The following is a 20,971-nucleotide window of genomic DNA, read 5'->3' as shown; positions in this document are numbered from 1 at the left end:
AAGAGGACTTTGGTGGTTTTAGTGCACAGGAAGAAGAGAAAGATGGTGGTGAATGACTGACTTTTCTTCTTGTTAAAGCCGTGTCACTGCACCTGAGCCTAAAAGGTAGTCTGAATCTATTTTTCTGGTGTGCTGTAGGTTATTGTTATGTACTACATTTGTTACTCATTTATGAAGCACAGTACATGTTTCGTACTTGTAATTACCGCTACTTGTACATATACCTAAAAAGTTATGTAAATATGTACCCATAACTTGTTTTTCAAAATATTAATAAAAGGGGTGTGTCTCCAAACAGCCATCTCTTTCCTGACAATTCCCTTTGTGCATATTCTCTTACATATGATAAGTCAACATTGAAACACCTGCGGCTTTTAGTCAGGTGCGGCTAATGTATGTACAAAACAGGATTTTCCCCTGATTTTAGCTTGTGCGGCTAATATTCAGGTGTGCTTTGTAGTCCGGGAAATACGGTACTTTACTTTCTATAACTTCCAACTGGTCAGTACTTCTTTTTAAAACTCCACTTTGTGAAACTCAAGTTACTCAAGTTAACTCAAGTTAAGCACTCAAGTTAACGTATTGTAGCATTTCAAATGGGCAGAGACGTCAACCAGAGCACGCAAATACTTTTAGGTTGGAATTGTAAATGTGGACTAAGTCAACCAGGACACCCGGTTTGTGTTCGACTTTCTTTGATTTTTTTTTTCAGGTAAAGGTCTTGGTTTAGGCTGAAACATGCCCCTTCAGAACATTAATTATGAGTGCTGAAATACAACAAAAGGTTCAGAAATCATCGAAAATAATCACTTTAAAATGGAAGCAACTACCACTGAGACCAAAGTATTGATAAAACAGTACATATGCATCTTTACATTTTTTGGTTTAGGTTACCAATTTCTACCTGGTTCCTGTTTTTATTTTAACTTGTTAACTCGGGTCTGTGACAGTGCTTACACACAATCTTCGAATTTGAATTCCTATTGAAAAAAACAAAAGTTGTATCCAAGATGGCCGACTTCTAAGTGGCCACCATGGTCACCACCCATCTTGAGGAGTTTGCCCCCTCACATATACTAATGTGCCACAAACAGGACTTTAATATCACCAACCGTTCCCATGTTATTACGGTGTATCCATATAAAGGGCCCACCCTGTACAGTCATGAGAAGAAGAAAATGTACTGTACACTATGCAGTCTTGTGAAAAATTAGGTACACCCCACGATACAGTAGATTTTATCAATCATTAGGGGGGGAATTTTGGCCCACTCTTCCTTACAGTGCTGCTTTTGTTTATTGGGGCTTACTGGCATTCGTTCATGCACAGCTTTCTTAAGGTCTGACAATAATACTTCATTCAAGATTCTATTGTAGATTTGCTGCTGTGCTTGGGATCATTGTCACCCTGCCTGATCTAATTTTGGACAAGCTTCAGCTGTTGGGCCTCACATGTGACTGTAGTACATGATCAGCTCAGTCACTGCAAGGTGCCCTGTGACTGAAAAACAAGCCCAAATCAGCACCCCTCCACGACTATGCAGACGACTGATGTGAAGTGTCTATGTTTGATTGTTGACAAATGTGATGCTGAGCATTATGGCTTTACATTCTTACTTTGGTGTTGTCTGTCCAAAGGACATTGTTCCAGAAGTCTTGTGGTTCATTCAGATGCAACTTTGCAAGGTTATGCTGTACTGCCATGTTCGTTTTAGAGAGAAGATGCCTTGTCCTGGCAACTGTCATAAACTTTAAGGTTTTACATGGTGACATGGTCTATACAGGGTCACGGCAGCCTCACCCCCTGTGATTCTGATAAGGACAAGCTGAATAGAATGGATGGAGAATGGATGGATGCTGAGTGTGGCCTTTAGAGTCAGAAAGCTAGCTATTTGGGGGGGGGGGGGGCTTTGAGACTCGTGGTAACACACCTGAATGGACCAGAGTAGCAAACTGCCAAAACATTAGATTTTTTAGAGGTGCGAACACTTGCTGGTGATCAGTTAATCAAGTTTGATGAGCAACCTTTCTGCTTTTTAACCTGTTAATTCCTATGTAACTAGTAACGGTGGAGTCAGTTGTGTTTTTACTAGCATTTTCCTTTTTACATGACTGTATGCCTATTCTCTTGGTAGCATGATAGTAGCGTTCATCTCATTTCTGAAGCTTGAATACATGCAGAGAGTTGTATGATGTCATCGGAAAAATACCATGGTATAATAACTATATAAATATATTACTGCCTCTTTTGATGTATTATTTTACAAAACTTACATCTTTGGTGTTTCCAAGCCACCAGAACTAGAAGCCAATTTTATTCAGTTGACCTGTGTTAATTCCCTTGGAGGAACCATAAAGTTGTGAATAAAATTATATTTGACAGTAAATTAAGCCCAGAATGATTAAACATCTCTTCACATTACTACATCATGAAGATGTAATGATCTCATTAAGAAAAGGTTTGCCTGTGTGGATGTTAGCCCCCTAACAATCATTTAGAGAAACCTCTCCTTGACCTCAGGGTTGACAACCTTAGCCAGACTATCCTGACTGGGGTCACTTCCCCGCCAGAATCTAATTGGGCATGGGGCAGGAAGTGGCAGTCACCTGGCCCGTCAGCTGTGGAGCATAATTGGTGGATAGGACGGATGCCAGCCAGCCAACCAGAGAGGTCAGAGATAATGATCGTGTGCTGCGTCACTGGTGCAGGTGGGAATTGATGAACGTTAATCTGATATTTGATTAGTTTGTGAAAGGGAGGGTGTGATGATCAGACACACACACCCCACACACACTACTTTTGTCACATACATATACACAAGAATAGTTAAATACACAAGCATCAGTCACACACACACACACTGGCACTCCTCTTGGGGCCGGGTAGACAGATGGGAGGTTGATGCTAATGGGACACACGGCTAAATGGACTAAATGGACTGGATAAACACAGTTCCCAAGGAAACCAAAGGACTGTGTGTGTGAGAGAGAAAGAGGCAAGAAGCAACACAAAGAGAGAAGACCAATGCATTTACAAAGTCTGTTTGCAATGTGTGTGATTGGGGACTCCTAGAATAACAAGCCAGTGGGCTCATTGTGGATTACATGTGTGTAAGTGAGAAAGACTGCGGTCAAAGGGATGCACGGTTGTTTAAATCTTGTAAATCAGGCTGTCAAGGCCATAATAAGAACCACCTACAGGTTTCTCTCCTGGCAGACACATTTATACACACACACCTACACACAGGCCTCATCTCGAGGAAAAGTTATGCGTATGTAAAAATAAATTCTCCTTTATAGAAACCATATGTACATCCATTCAGTCAGGAAAGATTTAAAAAAATTAAAGCAAGCTAAACCTTAAACAATAATAATCCAATTAAGTGGTTAGTGAGGAATTTAGTTATATAACTCAGCCCTACATACGAGATCATGACTGACCTGAAATCCTTAAATATACACACGTACACATAATTTTAAAAATGAATAGAAACAATAACCTGTTGTAATAATAACACAAATAAATCATATGTTAGCACAAAAAATTAACAAAAAAATACAGAATCAATTAACAAAGTGAAATTTATGAACAATACAACAATAAACGATGACTTAATGAACAATAGTCTATCAACTCGTGCATTTGTATAATAATTTTGAGTAGTTCTTATTCAAGTCTACCTTTCTATATCGGTTTACAAGTAAAGAAGAAACTTACATGTTCACATACTCAAGTGGAAAATGGTGCAGTTCTGCAAGATTCCAGTAACACTGTTGCCCTCTGCATGGTTCTCCAGTGCTGGAAATATTTGATATTTGTGTTTTATTCTTTATTCTAAGCTGTCAACTTCTAATTGTAAAAAACAAACAAACAAGAGTCTAATAATATAAATGCAGGCAGACTGACTACAACATGTCATCTGAGTCAGTCTGCATCGATAAGCCCGACTTGTGTGAAATATGTCTCTTTGGGACTCCACTCAGCTGGCTGTGTCCTGGACTTATATCTTATATAAAAACAGGGTTTCCAGGTGTCCGTGTCACTTTGCAGTTAAATCGCTTTGCTACAGCAACCACGCCACTATTTCTGGAGAAATTTCTGTTTCAAATTAATGAGCTGGCTGGACATTGAACGCAAGTAATCACAGACCTGCCTAGTCATTGTATATGGTCATACCTTTGGTCTTGCTAGGCTCTCCAAACACAATTTTCCCAACTGTGACTCTAGCATTAGGCGATAAAAACTACTTGGTTTTATAAAAAGATTGTGATTTTGGTTAAAACAAACCCCCACACAACACTGACCCTTCATACTAATAAACTATGTTTGATTAACATCAAAGGACACCTTGTGCGTATCTGTGAGGCCCAAGTGGCTTATCCAAAATTATGATATTTGATGTTCTCAGATAGAGAGCAGGCTGGCAACACCTGTTGATCACTTACTGATATTGGTTATAAATACTGGTCTGAAACACTTCTGTGGGAGCTCTATAAGCACCATATTTGGCTCATATACATGGTTGTGTTTCAGTTTGCAGAAGTTCTGAGCGTAACTGGAGAGATATATACTCCAGGTACATCAGATTAACACCAGCTGCTGGATTTTTGTCAGTCCTGTAACAAAATGAGATGGCGAGACATGCTAAAGACACCAACACATGCAGCCTAGTTATACTCGCTGGTCTTTCATTCTCTTAAAATATGTGCACACATGTGTGCTGGCCTGTGGAGAATGGGGATGGATGATGGCTGTCTGAGGAGGCCAATGATGAGGGCTAATGTGATAGGATGTAATGAATGACCTCTGAAAACAGCCCACTTTTCTTTCGCTCCAGCCCTGTCTCCTGCTTACTCGCTCTGTCTTTATGTCTCCCTCTCTCTGTCTGTCAGCCGGGGGTGATTTAGTGGACCAGGTCACCACACTGTTTAACACTGCAGTCGCTATGTTTGAGGAATAGAGGGGTGGACAGCGGGGTGGAGAATAAGAGACATGTCATCAGCTTATATTTCCCCTTGTTCTGACACATTTTCGATCCACCTTTTTATGTTTAGTTTGGCCAAAGTAACACAAAATGTTACGATTTTGACCAGACTTGCTATTTTTCATGTTTTGTATACATCAGTGTCATATTTTGACTCTGAGAATATATTTGGATATTTTGAAGTTTATCATGATCGTTACAAGGTTGGATAAAAGTGCTGAAACTTCACGTGTCAAATCTCATAAATGGATTTTAAAAAACTGATTCAACTTTGCCTATTCTCCCCTTCAGGTTCATCTACTTGATCACATCTGAACTGCCTGTTGGTGTTATCTAAGATGGAGCATTATGCATAAACGATTATAGCTGTTCATATCACTTACGTAAACTGATTTCCACTTCGGAAGAAATGCAGTCAAAATTTTGTGTAATTGTAATCTAGTATTATTGGACATATAGGATAGGAGGCAGGTGTTTTGCAGATCCAGTATCAATCCTTTTTTTGGTAGCAGTGAAAAGAGAGCTACCCACCTGCAGTGAAGTTAAGGGTCTCTTGTAAAATGTTCAGGCTTTCAAACTGTTCATGTATACATATCGCCCATTTTTGTCACATACCCAGTGATTTTTTTTTCCTATTTCTATTTTTTCTCATGTAATTCCTCTATTTGTGTCTCTGTGTGTGGCCTTTTCTTTTCTCTTTCTCCTTCCAGTCAAAGCCTTAGCAGAAATTGACAGACAGTTAGCCGTGAATGGGACTTACTGGTCATAATACAAGAGTGTGTCCGCCTTGTTCACAGTAACAGCTACAAGCCATGCGATCTATAAGCCGTTTCTGTCTCTCTTTGTCTCTCAGGCCCTCTCTAATTAGCTCCCGAAATCAATGGGGGTTAATTCTACCACTATGCCAGGATGTGTGTCAAAGATATTCTGCTGCAATCAGATTGTGTGGCTCTAGCTGTAACATACCGCCTCCAATTACTGTAAAGCTGTTTTGAGCATGGTTTTCGCTATTGGGACCAGAGTGAGGTTTGAGATGCAGCTTTACATTTTAGTTGTCTGTTTTTTTTTTTTTAATACTCAACAAAGTCTGCTGTCATTCTAACCTTATAAATTGTGCTTTTAAGTCTTTCAGCACAACCCTCACCCCCCACCACCCCAAAAAAGACAATCACTTAATTGTTATGCTGAGAACCTTAAATGACCGGTCAGTAAGTGAGCAGAGGCATATCACATACAGACTTCCGATTGTCATGTTTTGTACTTTTGGGAATGTATTTAGTGATTTATTGTTGAATTTTTGTAAAACAAAGGGAAACAAAGGCTTAATGTCAAACATTTGCTCCTAAAGACAAAGTCAAAAGATGAAAAAACATACACAAAAAAAACATGCGGGTTAGAGGACCCATTCCTGAAGGACTCTACAGGAGTGTTTTGCCCGTTGCCTCTCGAATGCTAGCATGGGTTTGTGTCATCAGTTGCAAATATTGTAAGCCCCTTACAAGACTGCAGACATATTTTTGTTGGTATCCGTTCAACTACAATCCAAAGCCTTGTCTTGCAGCCAGCTCTGAAAAAGAAGTGTTTTGTCCAGTCCTCGAGATGGTGTGTTGGAAGTCGGTGTAGAGTGGCGGATTCTATCAGACGAGGATATCTGTGCCCTTGTTTACTCTACTCAGATCCCACTCACCACATTCAGCCAGGAGACAAATGCTGTCTGGAAACTTGGCAAACATGGCGGAAATGAGATTTGTTATCGCCTCTTGATTGCGGCCCCGCTAGCATACAAATTCAAGAGGCATGGAAGTGTGTGGGGCGAGTGTGTGTTTGTGGGTGTGAGATTCCCAGTGTAAGTCAGTCTTTCTTTACTCACACCTGTTTCTTTGCAGACACCCCACAGACAAATTTGGCTTTTTTTTTTTTTGCCAAGTGTTTTTATGATGTAAATCCTCGAGTGCACCCATGTGTGCGTCCTTTGTTAAGCAACCGCATTGTATCAAACAATCAGTCCAGCGGCATCTCTGTGGACACGACGTTTGTACAGATTCATTCTTCTTTCAATAGCTAATATCATACTTTATGCTGAGAAGCAAAGCTGAAAATCCTATCTGTCTTCAGTCACAGTGCTGAACTCCAAAGCCACATAATGAAGGACTAATTGAATACTTATCACTATCAATCATGGCTTTATGAATATCTGTGTGTGTGTGTGCGTCTGCGTGTGGTGTTTGTCCATGTGTCTATTATGGTGTTCCAACAAAGCTTTGCTGAGAGAGTAAGATATTATTTGTATCTCCTTGTATTTCTTGTCTCTTTGTGTCCTTTTCTGAAAGCATCCATGTGTCTTGGCATACTTGAAAGCCTATGTATTAAAAATGAAACAGCATTTCTGGATTGCACTTTTTGTGCAGAATGAGTTGATGCCCCAAGTTCATGTATCTAGGGATCCCATTCCCATTAATGAGAGTCCACCTTTTTCACACAGGCCTTGAACTGTAAGCTCCATATCAACAGCAAAAAGGCAGCAGCTTCAGTCCTCAGCCAGTTAGCACAATTAAAGGAACAATTCACCCCAAGTTCATTTTTTTCCCCCTATTTGGCCTGTAGTACTTTTTTATGGATCTTGGTTATTTTGATCTAAATACACTCTACACTAGATGTAGGGCTGTGCGATATGACCAAAATCTCATATCCCGATATAAGACATCTATCGTCCCGATAACGATATAAATCACAAAATTTAACATTTTCTGTAAATTCTGTGAATCTCGGACAGCTCGACTTGCATGAAGTGTTTCCAGCTGCGCGTTGTGGAGTCCAGTGTTTTAACCGATGCATGAAATGATACATTTTTCTTTGTATTTATTACACGGCATGCTGCGGGGAAAAGCCTGTTCTAACGTTTGAGTCTAAGGTTTATTTTTTAGTGCCTGGCGGCTCTTTTTTGCTTCTCATCCATAAACACTCTGCATACTCTTTCACATAATTCAGTTTATTTTGAAAAGTCTCAACAGGATCTTGAGCTTTATTATGAAAGGCTTATGTGGAAAATAAACAAGTGGACACGTGATGGTTTTACTGTTGTTGTTGCTAACGACAACGCATAAAAACAGTCGCCTATCCGTCCTTAGTGTGGTTATATTAAATATAAGAGAAAGAGAGAACTTTAAGAAATTAATATAGCCACTACAGTGACCATCAAAATGATGAAAAAATATTGCCGTAAACAGTTTATTTTGCGCTACAACCGATAGTGTAAAATGAAATGATAGATGTTTTTATATCGTCATCCGATATACACTCAACAAAAATATAAACGCAACACCTTTGTTACTGCTCCCATTCCCCATGGGATGGACGTAGAGACCTAAAATTCATTCCAGATACACAATATAACCATCCCTCCCAAACAGTGGTCACAAATCAGTCCAAATGTGTGGTAGTGGGCACATCTGCCATATTGAGATAATCCATCCCACCTCACAGGTGTGCCACATCAGGATGCTGATCTGACATCATGAGTAGTGCACAGGTGTACCTCAGACTGCCCACAACAAAAGGCCACCCTGGAATGTGCAGTTTTTTGCGCTATTGGGGGTCTGGGTACCCAGAACCGGTCAGTATCTGGTGTGACCACCATTTGCCTCATGCAGTGCAACACATCGTCGCATGGAGTCTATCAGATTGTCAATTGTGGCCTGTGGAATGTTGGTCCACTCCACTTCAATGGCTGTGCGAGGTTGTTGGATATTCGTGGGAACTGGTACACGCTGTCGTATACGCCGGTCAAGCACATCCCGAACATGCTCAATGGGTGACATGTCCGGTGAGTATGCTGGCCATGCAAGAACTGGGACATTCTCAGCTGCCATCTGCCCTGAACAATGTGAACCATGATTCATCCGTGAAGCGCACACCTCTCCAACGTGCCAGACGCCATCGAATGTGAGCATTTGCCCACACAAGTCTGTTACGGCGACGAGCTGGAGTCAGGTCAAGACCCCGATGAGGACGACGGGCATGCAGTTGAGCGTCCCTGAGACGGTTTCTGACAGTTTGTGCAGAAATTGTTTGGTTGTGCAAACCAATTGTTCCAGCAGCTGTCTGGGTGGCTGGTCTCAGACGATCTTGGAGGTGAACCAGCTGGATGTGGAGGTCCTGGGCTGGTGTGGTTACACGAGGTCTGCGGTTGTGAAGCCGGTTGGATGTGCTGCCATATTCTCTGAAATGCCTGTGGAGACGGCTTATGGTTGAGAAATGAACATTCAATGCACGGGCGACAGATCTGGTTGACATTCCTGCTGTCAGCATGCCAGTTGCACGCTCCCTCATTGCTTGTGGCATCTGTGGCATTTTGCTGTGAGACAAAACTGCACATTCCAGGGTGGCCTTTTGTTGTGGGCAGTCTGAGGTACACCTGTGCACTACTCATGATGTCAGATCAGCATCCTGATGTGGCACACCTGTGAGGTGGGATGGATTATCTCAATATGGCAGATGTGCCCACTACCACACATTTGGACTGATTTGTGACCACTGTTTGGGAGGGATGGTTATATTGTGTATCTGGAATGAATTTTAGGTCTCTACGTCCATCCCATGGGGAATGGGAGCAGTAACAAAGGTGTTGCGTTTATATTTTTGTTGAGTGTATATCGTTATATCGAACAGCCGTAACTAGACGTAGATTTACGCAAAGCAACATCCAGTCTACAGCTGTGCACCTTATTTTGAATGTACCTATAGTGTCCTAAACAAAAAGTTAATATATTGAAGTTATATTATATTTATATTATTACTAAATTTGTTACTAAAGCAAACTGTGTTGTGAGCAGTTTCCCAGAGTAATATTATTTATTTTACGGAAAAGACAAAAAACCCTTGATGATGTTGACAATCTTACAGGATGCGAACATTTGCGGCACCCCCTTCAGCAGTAATGCTGTCATGTTAGCACTTCTTTCAGTGGCAAATGTAAACAGGAGACATAGTTTCTATGTAAAACTTTGAGTATATTGGTCATGTCTCTAGAGACAGGCATTGCTTTTGAGTTTTTCAAATATATTCCTGGGAGCTTTACACACCACACGTTGAGTGGCATGTACTTCCATGAACAGAAGGCAAACATTTCCACAGATGAAATCTCCAAAGCTGAGCAACTCGCAGCATCACAACACTGCTGTTATGACATATTAGTGTCCAGAGCCTAACCCAGACACAACTGAGGTATGTGCAGAAGTCAGGAGCAAACAGACTTGATGCCTGAAAACTACTTGCTGGTCTAGACAGATATATTGATACAAATTAAGGCTTATCTTCCTATCATGCTTCTGTAAGACAGATGCCTGAAAAACATGGCTTGAATGCATTAAAGGTAGATGGAGTGTTAAGATGGTGTCTGAGATCAAAGCTGAAGACAAATCTCTGTGTTTCCAACTTGCACCCATTGTTACGAGTTGAAAAACAAGTACTTGGTCTTTGAGTGAAGGATTTGTTCAGGTTCAAAGCTGTCATTTGACTCATATTCCAGCTCTATTTTACAAGCTTTAATAAGGACACCAAATGAAAATTAAATGAGATAAGACTGCAGATGTAGGAGAGGGAAAAAAAACTTCCTCAGCGACAGTGAGAGGAGGCCAGAGCTGACTCTGGTTTGTAATTGCACACATGCTGCTGTATTATATATTTTGACATTGTGAACTCCTTTTTAGCTCCTGCTTATAATCGCCACATTGATCAATTATAGAATGTAGCATATCAGCAGGAAAAACCTCAGAATCCCTTTTATAGGCTTTTATTATAAACAATGAATTACCTTCCCCTGAGACTAATTAAATAATGTACTGAATTACTTTTGAGTAAAGTGCTCTGTTTCATATGTGTAAAAATGACTTTTTTGAGTAATGACCCCAACATTGCTCACAGCAAAGAGGGGAAATACCTCCAACATTCACAAAAATTTGACCACACAACAAATCTGCAATTAATCTGTAATGTCTTTGATCTGCTGCTTAATGATAGTGGTGACTCTAAAAGCAGAGCCAATGAGAACCCAATGAGAATTGATAAGGTATCGAATCGAGAAGTGATAGCGATAATGGAATTAGAATAGCTAAATTCTTATCAATTCCCCATCCCTAATCGGGGCTTGCTGGTTGTGCAGCATAAAAGGCTGAAAACTGAAGGAGAAAGAGCTTTTGCAGGCTCTGGAAGTCTCTCCCTCTCAGATCTGTGGACTGTGGACTCTATGCAGGTTTTCAAAAAAACATCTTAAAACTCAACTTTTTAGCCTAGCGTGTGGTTAACTTTTGTTTTTATGTTCTGGCATTTTGTTGTGAAGCTCTGAATATTGCTATACATGTAAAATTTAATTTAATTTAATTACTTAGTTTTGAATATAGCAAAGGACAAAAATTCTTTTGGGGAAATACTGTTCCATCCCTCCAGAAGGTTTCCAGGTGTTTGGAGTAGACTTAATAATTTGAATCATTTTGGATAAGGATAAGTGTAAGATAATGGGGAGTTTCAGTTTTTACTTTATAATTTGTTTAGCATAAGATTTACAGTTAAATTGTATTTTTTTTCTTGCCTTATTTAATTTTTACGTACTGTTCCTTTAACACACGGTAACTGTGCACGGGGGAGCGTTCGCGACGGGCAGTGTGGAGCAACGGGGGCTTTAACTAGCTGTGGAGAAAAACAATTTCTTACCGTGTTTGCAGTGTACAGGAACATTCAAACGGATCACTGTATTTCAAAACTGTGGAAATAAATGTTTGCCTGTTTGTTTTTCGACGACAAGCGGACTTTGTGGATGTTCAACTGCACTAAGACACGCGTACGGCCCGACTACCAGCTAGTGCTTCCGCGGTATTATCCACAATCTTAAGTCAATCTTACTATATATGCATTTTCAGGATTGGATATGGTTCTCAGAGATGTGTTTCCTTTTTATCTTATCTTACCCAGAAACATTAAGAATAATTTATCCATCACTTTACCAGTGCCATTGTTACTACAACTCTTTATCATAAAACTATACAGACAAAAATATTCACACTGCTTTTCATCGTTGAAGTTTTTATTAATACTCATATCTTTGAACTCTTCGGGGGAAACCCACTCAGGCACGATGATGGTATGTATTCTTTGCAAGGAAACCTTTAAAAGGACTGTCTTACTAAAAAAGGACTTTTAATTTACCTAAAACTGAACTTTATCCCGCTTCTTCGAAACAGATAATTATGTTCACATGCATAATGACACAAATAGGCCAAGACCCAGATCAAAGCCAGAGCAGTGATTTTTAAACACCATGAAAGCATATCACTCTCTTAATCTTTGCTTATAATCAAAGGGGGCGAAATCAGTTTCAGATGACTGCTATTCCTGTAGCCAAGGGACTGATAACCAACTTTTGTTCCTATTGTAATTTTCCTCAAAAAGATTCCAAACCTGAAATTGTAATTTGTCACATCTAACGGATGAATAGGCTTGTCCTGCTCTACTGACACAGAAGAGAAGACTTTATTTTACGAAATCACATATTGCTTGACCAGATTTTACATTAAAACTTAACTGAACCATAAAATGTACTGTCACAGTCACCCTTTTCATCTGCTCCTTCGCACATTTGCATTTCCCTTTGAGGCACACAGTAGACACTCTTTCAAGCAGAACTATATTACACTCTTTATGGGACATTGGGTGATTCTGTAACATCAGTTTCAACAAGGCCTGCGGGAATATTTGATTTGAACATTTTACACTAATTTCTTTAAAAAAATCAGTTTTTAGCAGCAGCCATTATAAGAACTACAAGTTGTTTTTTTTCCTACAATTTAAAGTGCTACTTATTCTGGGACACTTATCATTAGTTATAACACTACTTTTGAAGCATACCTTGCAACAGAGTGAAATTCTTTGCACTGGGAGCAGTCTGTAAGAGTTATTAAGCCTTGTCCAGAAGAGGTGGTTTCTCTTGTATCTCTGATTAACACATTAATCACAACTAAACTTGCAGCCTTCGGTGGAATTGATGAAACCATCTAGTTAGGTTACAGATAGACTGTGGGGACATGGACGCTGATGTTGCATTCCCTCTACAGGGGAAATGTGAGGCTTGCTATGCTATTCTCCTCTGCTTTATCAGTAAGGCTTCATTTTATAACAGATTTGCACATTCAATGCAGGAATCAAAACTTTATATTACTGAACAGCATTTCACAATCCACAGTCAAACTGGATGACAGGTTTAGGAGTTTCAGCTCCTTATGTGCGACGCCCTTTTTAAAGGGACCAAAAGTAATTGGACAACTGACTCAAAGGCTTCTTCATGGGTAGGTGTGGTCAATTCCTTCAGGGTTGATTTGAGGTGTGGTTCTTGTATTTGGAAGTTTTTGGTGTTGTTGAATATATCCCAATTCTTTGATCTTTGGACTGAAGGAAGAACAACACTCGGTGTATAAAAATGCTCAATCAACAATCTCTTTATTCCATACAATTCTCATTATTCCCTACAACACTTCGACCATAAACGCCCAGACGGGAGATGTGTACAGGAGGGTGTCCGCCAGATCTCGAAGTGTCTGACAGTTTCTCACATTCTTATAGCGTCAGCCCCCCTCCAAAGTCATAAAACCTAAACATCCACATTCTTTCTCTCTCAGTGAGCCTAAGTTTTGACCTTCGCCTCCTGTGCAGTATGTTCTGTTCTTTTCTAATCAGACAAATAAGGCCATGATTCTCCGAAAACAGTATTTCTTATAAATCAGCAGTATAATGCATCATAAAACAATTTAATTCATTCACAATAAATCAGCAGTCTAATGTAATACAAATCAGTCTAATAAATCTAATAGTTGTCAGGAGTTAAATGCAACCTAAAACTACATAATGATTTTACAATCTTTAATTAGGGGTACAACGTGGTATAAGTTAATATAATAATCTCACAGTGTGAGCAGACAAGATGCGGTTAAAGGAGCTCTCCATGCAGGTGAAACAAGCCATCCTTAAGAGTCTTCCTAACTTGGCTAAGAGACTGGTCAGGGGTAATATCGGCAGCAAGGGGTTGGGCAAATCTGCGAAACAGGTGAGGGCAGTTAGACGGGGCAGAGTAATCAGGGAGAATGTGTCAGGTAGCGTGTACACAAAGTAATAATGAGATCCTTGGAATCCAAGCTAGTCGGGCAGAGGAGGAGGCAGTAGGAGAGACCTTGGTCCGAGAGGAGGCTGGTGGTGGATGGGCAGGGGGCGAGCGAGGAGCAGTACCGGAAATGAATGCCAATAGCCAGTAGGTGAGTGGTGGTCCAAGCTGACAGGAAATAAGTGGTGTCTGTCTAAGGGGGTTGGTGCACATGAGATAAAATCTGAGGCGGGCTGGGGAAGCGGGGGAAATAACGGACAGGAAACAATCACTAAAAAACGTCTAACTGGACTGGCCGGTTTATCACACTGAGTGAGCCGATAATCTGCCAAAGACTGGATAGCCGCATTGGTCATTTTGAGCGGCGGTTGTTTGCGTCCGAAGATTTGCAGGTGTTATTACAGTTTTCATTCATGTAAGTCACCTTCCTGTGACTTCCTATATTTGTTTTTCTTCCTGTCCACCCCATTTTTTCCCACCTGTCTCATTTCTCATGTGCTTATATTCCTGGTAGTCAGTTCCTATTATGTTTGTAGTCCCACCTTCCCCTCTTTCCTTGTTAAAGTGTCAGGTTGTCTGCCTTTGTATGTCACTGGTCTCTCTTGGAGTTTGTGGATTTTCATTAGCTTTGCGTGTACACTGACAAACGCATGCTGGTTTTGTTTTTGTAGTACCACCAATTAGGGGCTGATGGTTACTGAGTGCTTGGTGTTGTATTACACCCCCCACCCCCCCAACAAAGACCTACAATCATGCAAACACCCACATACATGGATGGGTTTACTAACCTTTCTATAGCTGTGCCCTCACAAAGCTTTAACTGCTGCCACAGTAGAAGAGGGACACTTGTGGTGCTAGGAAACCCATCATTAGACAGGAGTAGATCTGAAATCAACAAACATCACATTACACAGATATTTCCAGCCTAACAGGACTGGCAGTTTGAGCTTGCAGGTGCTACTATGGTTGAGCGGTGTTCTGTGAAACATAATTCAGCATGTGATTGGCTTCATTGTCGCAGCACTCTCATTTTTTCTCTTGGCTGTTTATGCGTCTGTCTGTCCAACTGAGATGGCTGGATGAATAAATGTGTGGATTTTGTCCCGCCCCTCATGGCTAACTAAACACAAACATATTTGATATGGAGTAAAAAATGTGAAGAAACGCCAGTATTACCTGAAAAATATCAGCTTTGTGTCTTTCTCTGATTTAGTTTGGGATTTCAGGTACCCAGCTAAAGCCCTTGCAGGAAAATTGGATAATATTTCTAACTGTAACTTAAACACATACTCGCATAGGCTTTCTTTGCTCTTCGCCCTCTTTTGTCATCTCGGTGGTGTGTGGTGTGGCACTGCTTGTTTACAGCACAGCAGAGTTAATTAGCTGTTTTATGGCTGATTTACAGTCCGACGGGCAGACAGAGGAGATGGCCGCTGTCTTGTCCTTGTTGCCTGCTCAAGGACTTGTCAAAGAGGGCATTAAACTCGCAACACATGCACAAGCACTCACACACAGACATAGACAGACAAGTGGTCTTTTTCTGACCAAAATGTATATTTGTATTTTTTCTTTGTATTTATGTGTATATATAAAGACGTTTGGAGGTACCACGTACACACTTGCATCTTCAGTACACTTGAAAACTTACCCCAGACATGAATATTAAACCCACTTTTTATGTCTAAACATAATTCCACTGTCTAGACTCATTTTTCAGGTTGCAGCGCTCACACACGCAGATGTGACCCGGCTCACCTTGACCAGTTTGTCTAATCTCACTAACAGAGGAGCAACAGCTTTAGGGAATAAAGAGCAGAGAGAACACCTCGCATAACACAAACTTGCACATGGGTGCACGCAAACGGTGTATAAACAGCTCAGCTACCATACTGCGGTAAAAGCTATCAGGAAGGAGACTTTGTTTAATGGTCTAATGTCTTCTTCACACCGTAATCCTTGTCTAAACTAAACCAAACAGCCTTAATTTTGGAAACTTAAAGAAATATTAAGGGATCCAGTTAAGGATGAATTAATTAGGAATTTTCAAGCCCAAATTTTCCAATACCAGCACAGCTAAGAATAAGAAGTGGTAGAAACTCCGATGTTACAAAAAGTAATAATGTAAATGGAAAGATAATTTATTAGGATGAGGGATATGCATTCAGCATACAGCATATGATTTTGTTTTTTAAGCTTTAAACAAAGATGGATAAATGAAATAGCAGTGAAGTTTTGGATGGTTAGTGAACCATCAACCAAAGTTAGGATTGCTAGGCTAATATATAAAACAGAAGCAATCCAGTTTATTCACCACACTGACATCCTAATTGGCCAGACGGTGGTTCTTCTTATCAGATATATTAGTTTTGGTGTACTAGGAGTCTGGAAGCTGAATAAGCTTAATAAGTTTGCATAAAGGTCTTGAAGTGAAACATCTTTGCAAACCTAAAGAATAGATTGTCTATTTCCAAGCTCTCAAGATTTGCATAATGGTAAACTGCACATGAATACTGTTAATACATCAAATGACTACTGTAAATGTTTGGGCGATCGTGGCTCAAGAGTTGGCAGTTCGTCTTGTAATCGGAAGGTTGCCGGTTCGAGCCGAGCTGTGGCTACAACTGTAGCTTGCCTCCACCAGTGTGTGAATGTGAGAGTGAATGAATAGTGGAATTGTAAAGCGCTATATAAATGCAATCCATTATTATTAAATTCTGAAAACAAAAAGGAAATCAACACTAAAGCGTGACGGACGAAATCCAGAAATATGGCTGACATTTCATTACTTACCAACAGCGTAGCACCGTCGCCCACTTAGGTTCAGTTACTCCAGACAGTACAGACTAGAGGCACATTTGCATGTATAGTAGTGACCTTCACATTCAAAATTGTGCCAATGAGTCTGAGTGTTACTTATGAATAGTTTTTCAAGGGGGCTAATATGCAATCTGAAAGGCCTGGGATGGTTTGGTGCTGATCACAGGTCTGTCACACTACATTTTTAAAATAAATCCTTTTTTTAAAAAACGTAATCAGGGTGATTAACAAATGTCTCTGTGTCTAACAGATGCACCTCTGGACCCTATTTTCAGTAGTTTTGGGCCTATTTCTTTCCCCCTGCCACCTATCCTGCCTTTACAGCAGTATAACAAATCCTGACGCACTCATAAAGGTTTAAAAACGCTTAAAGGGGATCTCTTACCTCATCCACAGCTTCCAGTACACAGACACCCTTCCTCTCACACACACCTACTCAGCTAGTCTTTTACAAATCTAAACTGACATCTGCAGGAGGCTAACAGCGATGCTAGCAAGCACTCGCTGTCATGTGAGCAGCATTCCCACAGTGGTGACAGCTAACAAGGAAAGACATCACATTAGCCGGCATGGCAGCGTGCTAGCAGAGCGCTTGCCGCCGCCGGAGCACCTGACTGTGCTGATGTAGCTACAGGTGTACTATTCAGTCATGCTTAAAGAGTCTGACACCGGCAATCGAGCAGCCGGCGGCGCGCTAGCACAACACCTGACAGCCAGTTAATGTCAGTGTGCAGCCTTTTCTCATCAACAGGAGAGGACACAGCAGCAGGAGAGCTGCTTCAGTTTAGAGAAGTGTAGCAGAGTGTAGAAGCCATTGATATTTAGGATGGGTTTACACTTTTTTCTCTTTCCTTTGCTTTTCTCCTTTTCCTGTCCTGTCCTTACCTTGTGTTGTTAATTTGTTTTTATTTTTCTCTTTCTTAATCTAGTACTGTGCTTTTGGCTTCTTTTATTGGTTTTGCTCCTTTCATTTCATTTTTTCTTTATCGCCATCCATCCATTTTCTTTTGCTTGTCCAATTCAAGGTCACAAGGCGGGCGGGGGCTGGAGATATGCCTCGTTATCTGTTTCTTTTTCTTTCAATTTCAAATATTCTCTAACATCCTTGCAGTGCTTCTGTTCCTAATGTCTTTCTTTTCTTTTTCTTTTGGGCTTGTTTCCGATATTTGTGTACTTGGATGACTTAAAGCAGAGAATGTTAGGAAGTATAAGGAAAAGTCTGTTTTAAACCACTTCCTCGCATCCTGATGTGGTGAAGTGGGTTTTTTTTCTTTTTTTTTACTTCGACCTACTGTGAGTGTTTTTGCATGCTAAGTCAAACTCCTCCAATGTTCAGGTTATTCACATTAGAGACCAAAAACTTGATCGACTCCCTCTGTCTTCCCAACATTGCTTAACATGTCACAGCCTGCATCAGGCAGAATTTCTGCCAAAACGACCAGAAACATACTGATTATTGCCTGGCATGTAATTGGCTAGAAATGAGTTCTTCTGTGTGTAAAACAGGTGGCTAACCCCAAGCTAAATGTAGAAACAAAACCCCATTAACATGTCCGTATTGATTTGGAAAGAGCTGGGAAACCGAGCTAATGATGGAGAGGGGAGATGAAGATGCAGTGAGCATGTTGTTATTTTTCAGGTGTAGATGGACTCCTTAGCTTTATTGATGATGGTGCGTGTCTCTGTTTTACTTTGTGTGGGAGGATTCTTCTCTTCCTTTCTTTTTCATTCTTCATTTAAATGCTGTGCTGTATCTTTGTTTGTGTTTTCGGTCAGCGTTTGGACCTCATGCTGATGAAGGCCTCGCTGTCTGCCTTTGTTCATCTGACATTTCCTCATTAATGAAGTTTGCCTGCCCTCCTCCTCCTCCCCTCTGACTCCCACCATTCCCCCACCAGCTGCTTTTCCCCACTCATCGTTGCCTTCCTCCTGTGTGTCTAGCAAGCATCTACTTTGATCTCTGCCCCCCTCCATTCCTCCTAAACCTATATTTTCATAATCCTCCTTTCTTTTTTATCATTTTTCTTCATCTACCTGCTTCTTTCTTACTGCTTCGTTACTTCTGGCCTTCTTTCCAGTGATATCCTTTTTGTCAGTATTACTCCTTAGCCCTGTTACTTCTCTTTCTTACCACCTTAACATGTTTGCTTTTGTCAAACAACCCTGATCGGTTTTGGGGAGTTTTTTTTGGCAATGGAGAAATTGTGAAGCACTTTAATCTCATTTAGTTTGCACTGTTAGGATGCCCTTGAGCAAAGCACTTAACCTTCAGCTGTTCCCTGTAGAGTTTCTCAAGGATAAATCCAGTAAAAGAATAACAACCTGTGTTTGAGTTCTGACACAGTAATCTGTCAGAAATAAATCCATGAAAATAAATAAATTAAAACTATTTTCTTTTTTTCCCCCATCTCACTCTACAGCAGCTGATGAGAGAGCGACAGCAGATGGCCAGTCGTCCCTTCGCCTCGGTCACTGTAGCACTGGAGGTTGGTGATGACCAAGAGGAGCTGCTACAGGTCAGAACAAAGGCACAAACACAGAAATATACAAAACCAAAGAGGACTTGAACACGTGGGTGAATTCTTAGCATTGCAATGGATAAAAGACATGTCTAACACTTGTTGTGTTTTCAAATCAGCAGACTTCATACTGTTATGACTTTGTTAGCCCTATGACCTTCTGTCATGGCTGCTGTTGTGGAAATGATATGTGTGGATGCAAAACATGATCTAGACACTGTGTCTGTGTGTTGAATTGCAATTTGGATTTTTCCTTTGAACTACTTGGAATATCAGGCTCAAGTTGTGAAGAGCTGTGATAAGAATTATCTCACATCATCAGCATCAGCAGGTTATCAAAGTAAACTGTTCACATGAGTCCATGTAGTAAGCGATCAAGTTCCTTTAACAAAAGAGTAAAACAGATATTAGTGATGGAGTCCAAAGATCTCCCATGTAGTTAGGCATGTAATCCCTGCTGGTGGCCCAATAACTGAGAACACTTGTACCAAAGCCATAACTATTGGGATAGTGCACCGAGAGCTACAAGGAAGTCTGGTGAGAGGGAGAGGCTTAAAAAGACAGTGTGACATGATTAAGGTTTTTATTTGGAATACACAGAGCCTTCCTAAAGCACAGTGCATGGCCAAGTCAATAATCGACCTTTGACAGTTCAGACAGAATGACAGTGTGGTTATACCATGGTTTCTCAAGTAGCCATTAGAAAACAATGAGCTACAGAAGGTACATGCCAGCCATAGCAGCAGTGTGTGGTGGATCTGAGCAGAGTTCAAATTATGCACAAACAACCTCCTAATCCCTCTCTTGTGCCAGGAAGCACCTGTATATACTCTGGTGTTGCACTTATAACCTCATAACTTTGTCATAAAAATGTAGAACGCCAGGTTTGTTCTGCAAAATTTGTGTAGTCAAACTGACTTAACCCGCTAGGTTTGAAGACTTACCATTTTTTGTGTTGTATTTTTTTTTTTTTAATCAAACTCATTTTGGTTCACAGGACACAGGCAGGCCTGTGCATGAGCCGAGAACTTAAGAGAGCTGAAACGCTGAGCTCAAGTGAAAAACACCCTTTACCCCACTCTCTTTTATAATTTGCCAGACAACATAAGATTTTTTCCTGTTGAAATATCTTTCTCATTCAGTTAGATATTTTTAGAATAAGTGCATCATTTTGTTTATATTTAGTGAGTCTGACATACAGATCACAAAGGAAAGGCACAAAACCTCCTCATGCACTCACTTGTAGTATTTTTTTGTTTTTTTGCAAGTAAACAAGAAAATACATTTTCAGTCCTGTTCAGTGAGGCTGCTGTAACCACAAAATAAACAGCAGTGCATTTTATAGAAAATTTGGAGCAATTAATGACTTCGGTTAATCTTCCAAAATTCCCAATGTGACAGGATCTCCACTCATGTGTATGACACCACTGTCACTTCTGGTCCAGGAGGGTGGAATGTTTCCATATTGTTTATCAATATTAATTCATAGACTTTATAACTGTGTCA

The 20,971-nt window shown here is 40.5% G+C and overlaps 1 protein-coding gene across 4 annotated transcripts in view; it reads left to right on the top strand.

Annotated features, from left to right (window-relative positions):
- atrnl1a (attractin-like 1a) overlaps window positions 1–20,971 on the top strand; it is a 325,280-nt gene that overhangs the window by 249,328 nt on the left and 54,981 nt on the right. For all 4 annotated transcript variants that reach the window (XM_085296143.1, XM_085296141.1, XM_085296142.1 and 1 more), the window contains one exon: window positions 19,367–19,462. In XM_085296143.1, the coding sequence (XP_085152269.1) occupies window positions 19,367–19,462 (96 nt within the window). The remainder of the gene's footprint in view (window positions 1–19,366; window positions 19,463–20,971) is intronic.

The sequence above is a fragment of the Mchenga conophoros genome, linkage group LG13, assembly GCF_057382185.1.
Source record: "Mchenga conophoros isolate Kocher_MC1m ecotype Shallow Benthic linkage group LG13, M_conophoros_male_GT1.1, whole genome shotgun sequence".
Lineage (NCBI taxonomy): Eukaryota > Metazoa > Chordata > Actinopteri > Cichliformes > Cichlidae > Mchenga > Mchenga conophoros.
This window is presented reverse-complemented; position numbering and strand designations above follow the sequence as displayed.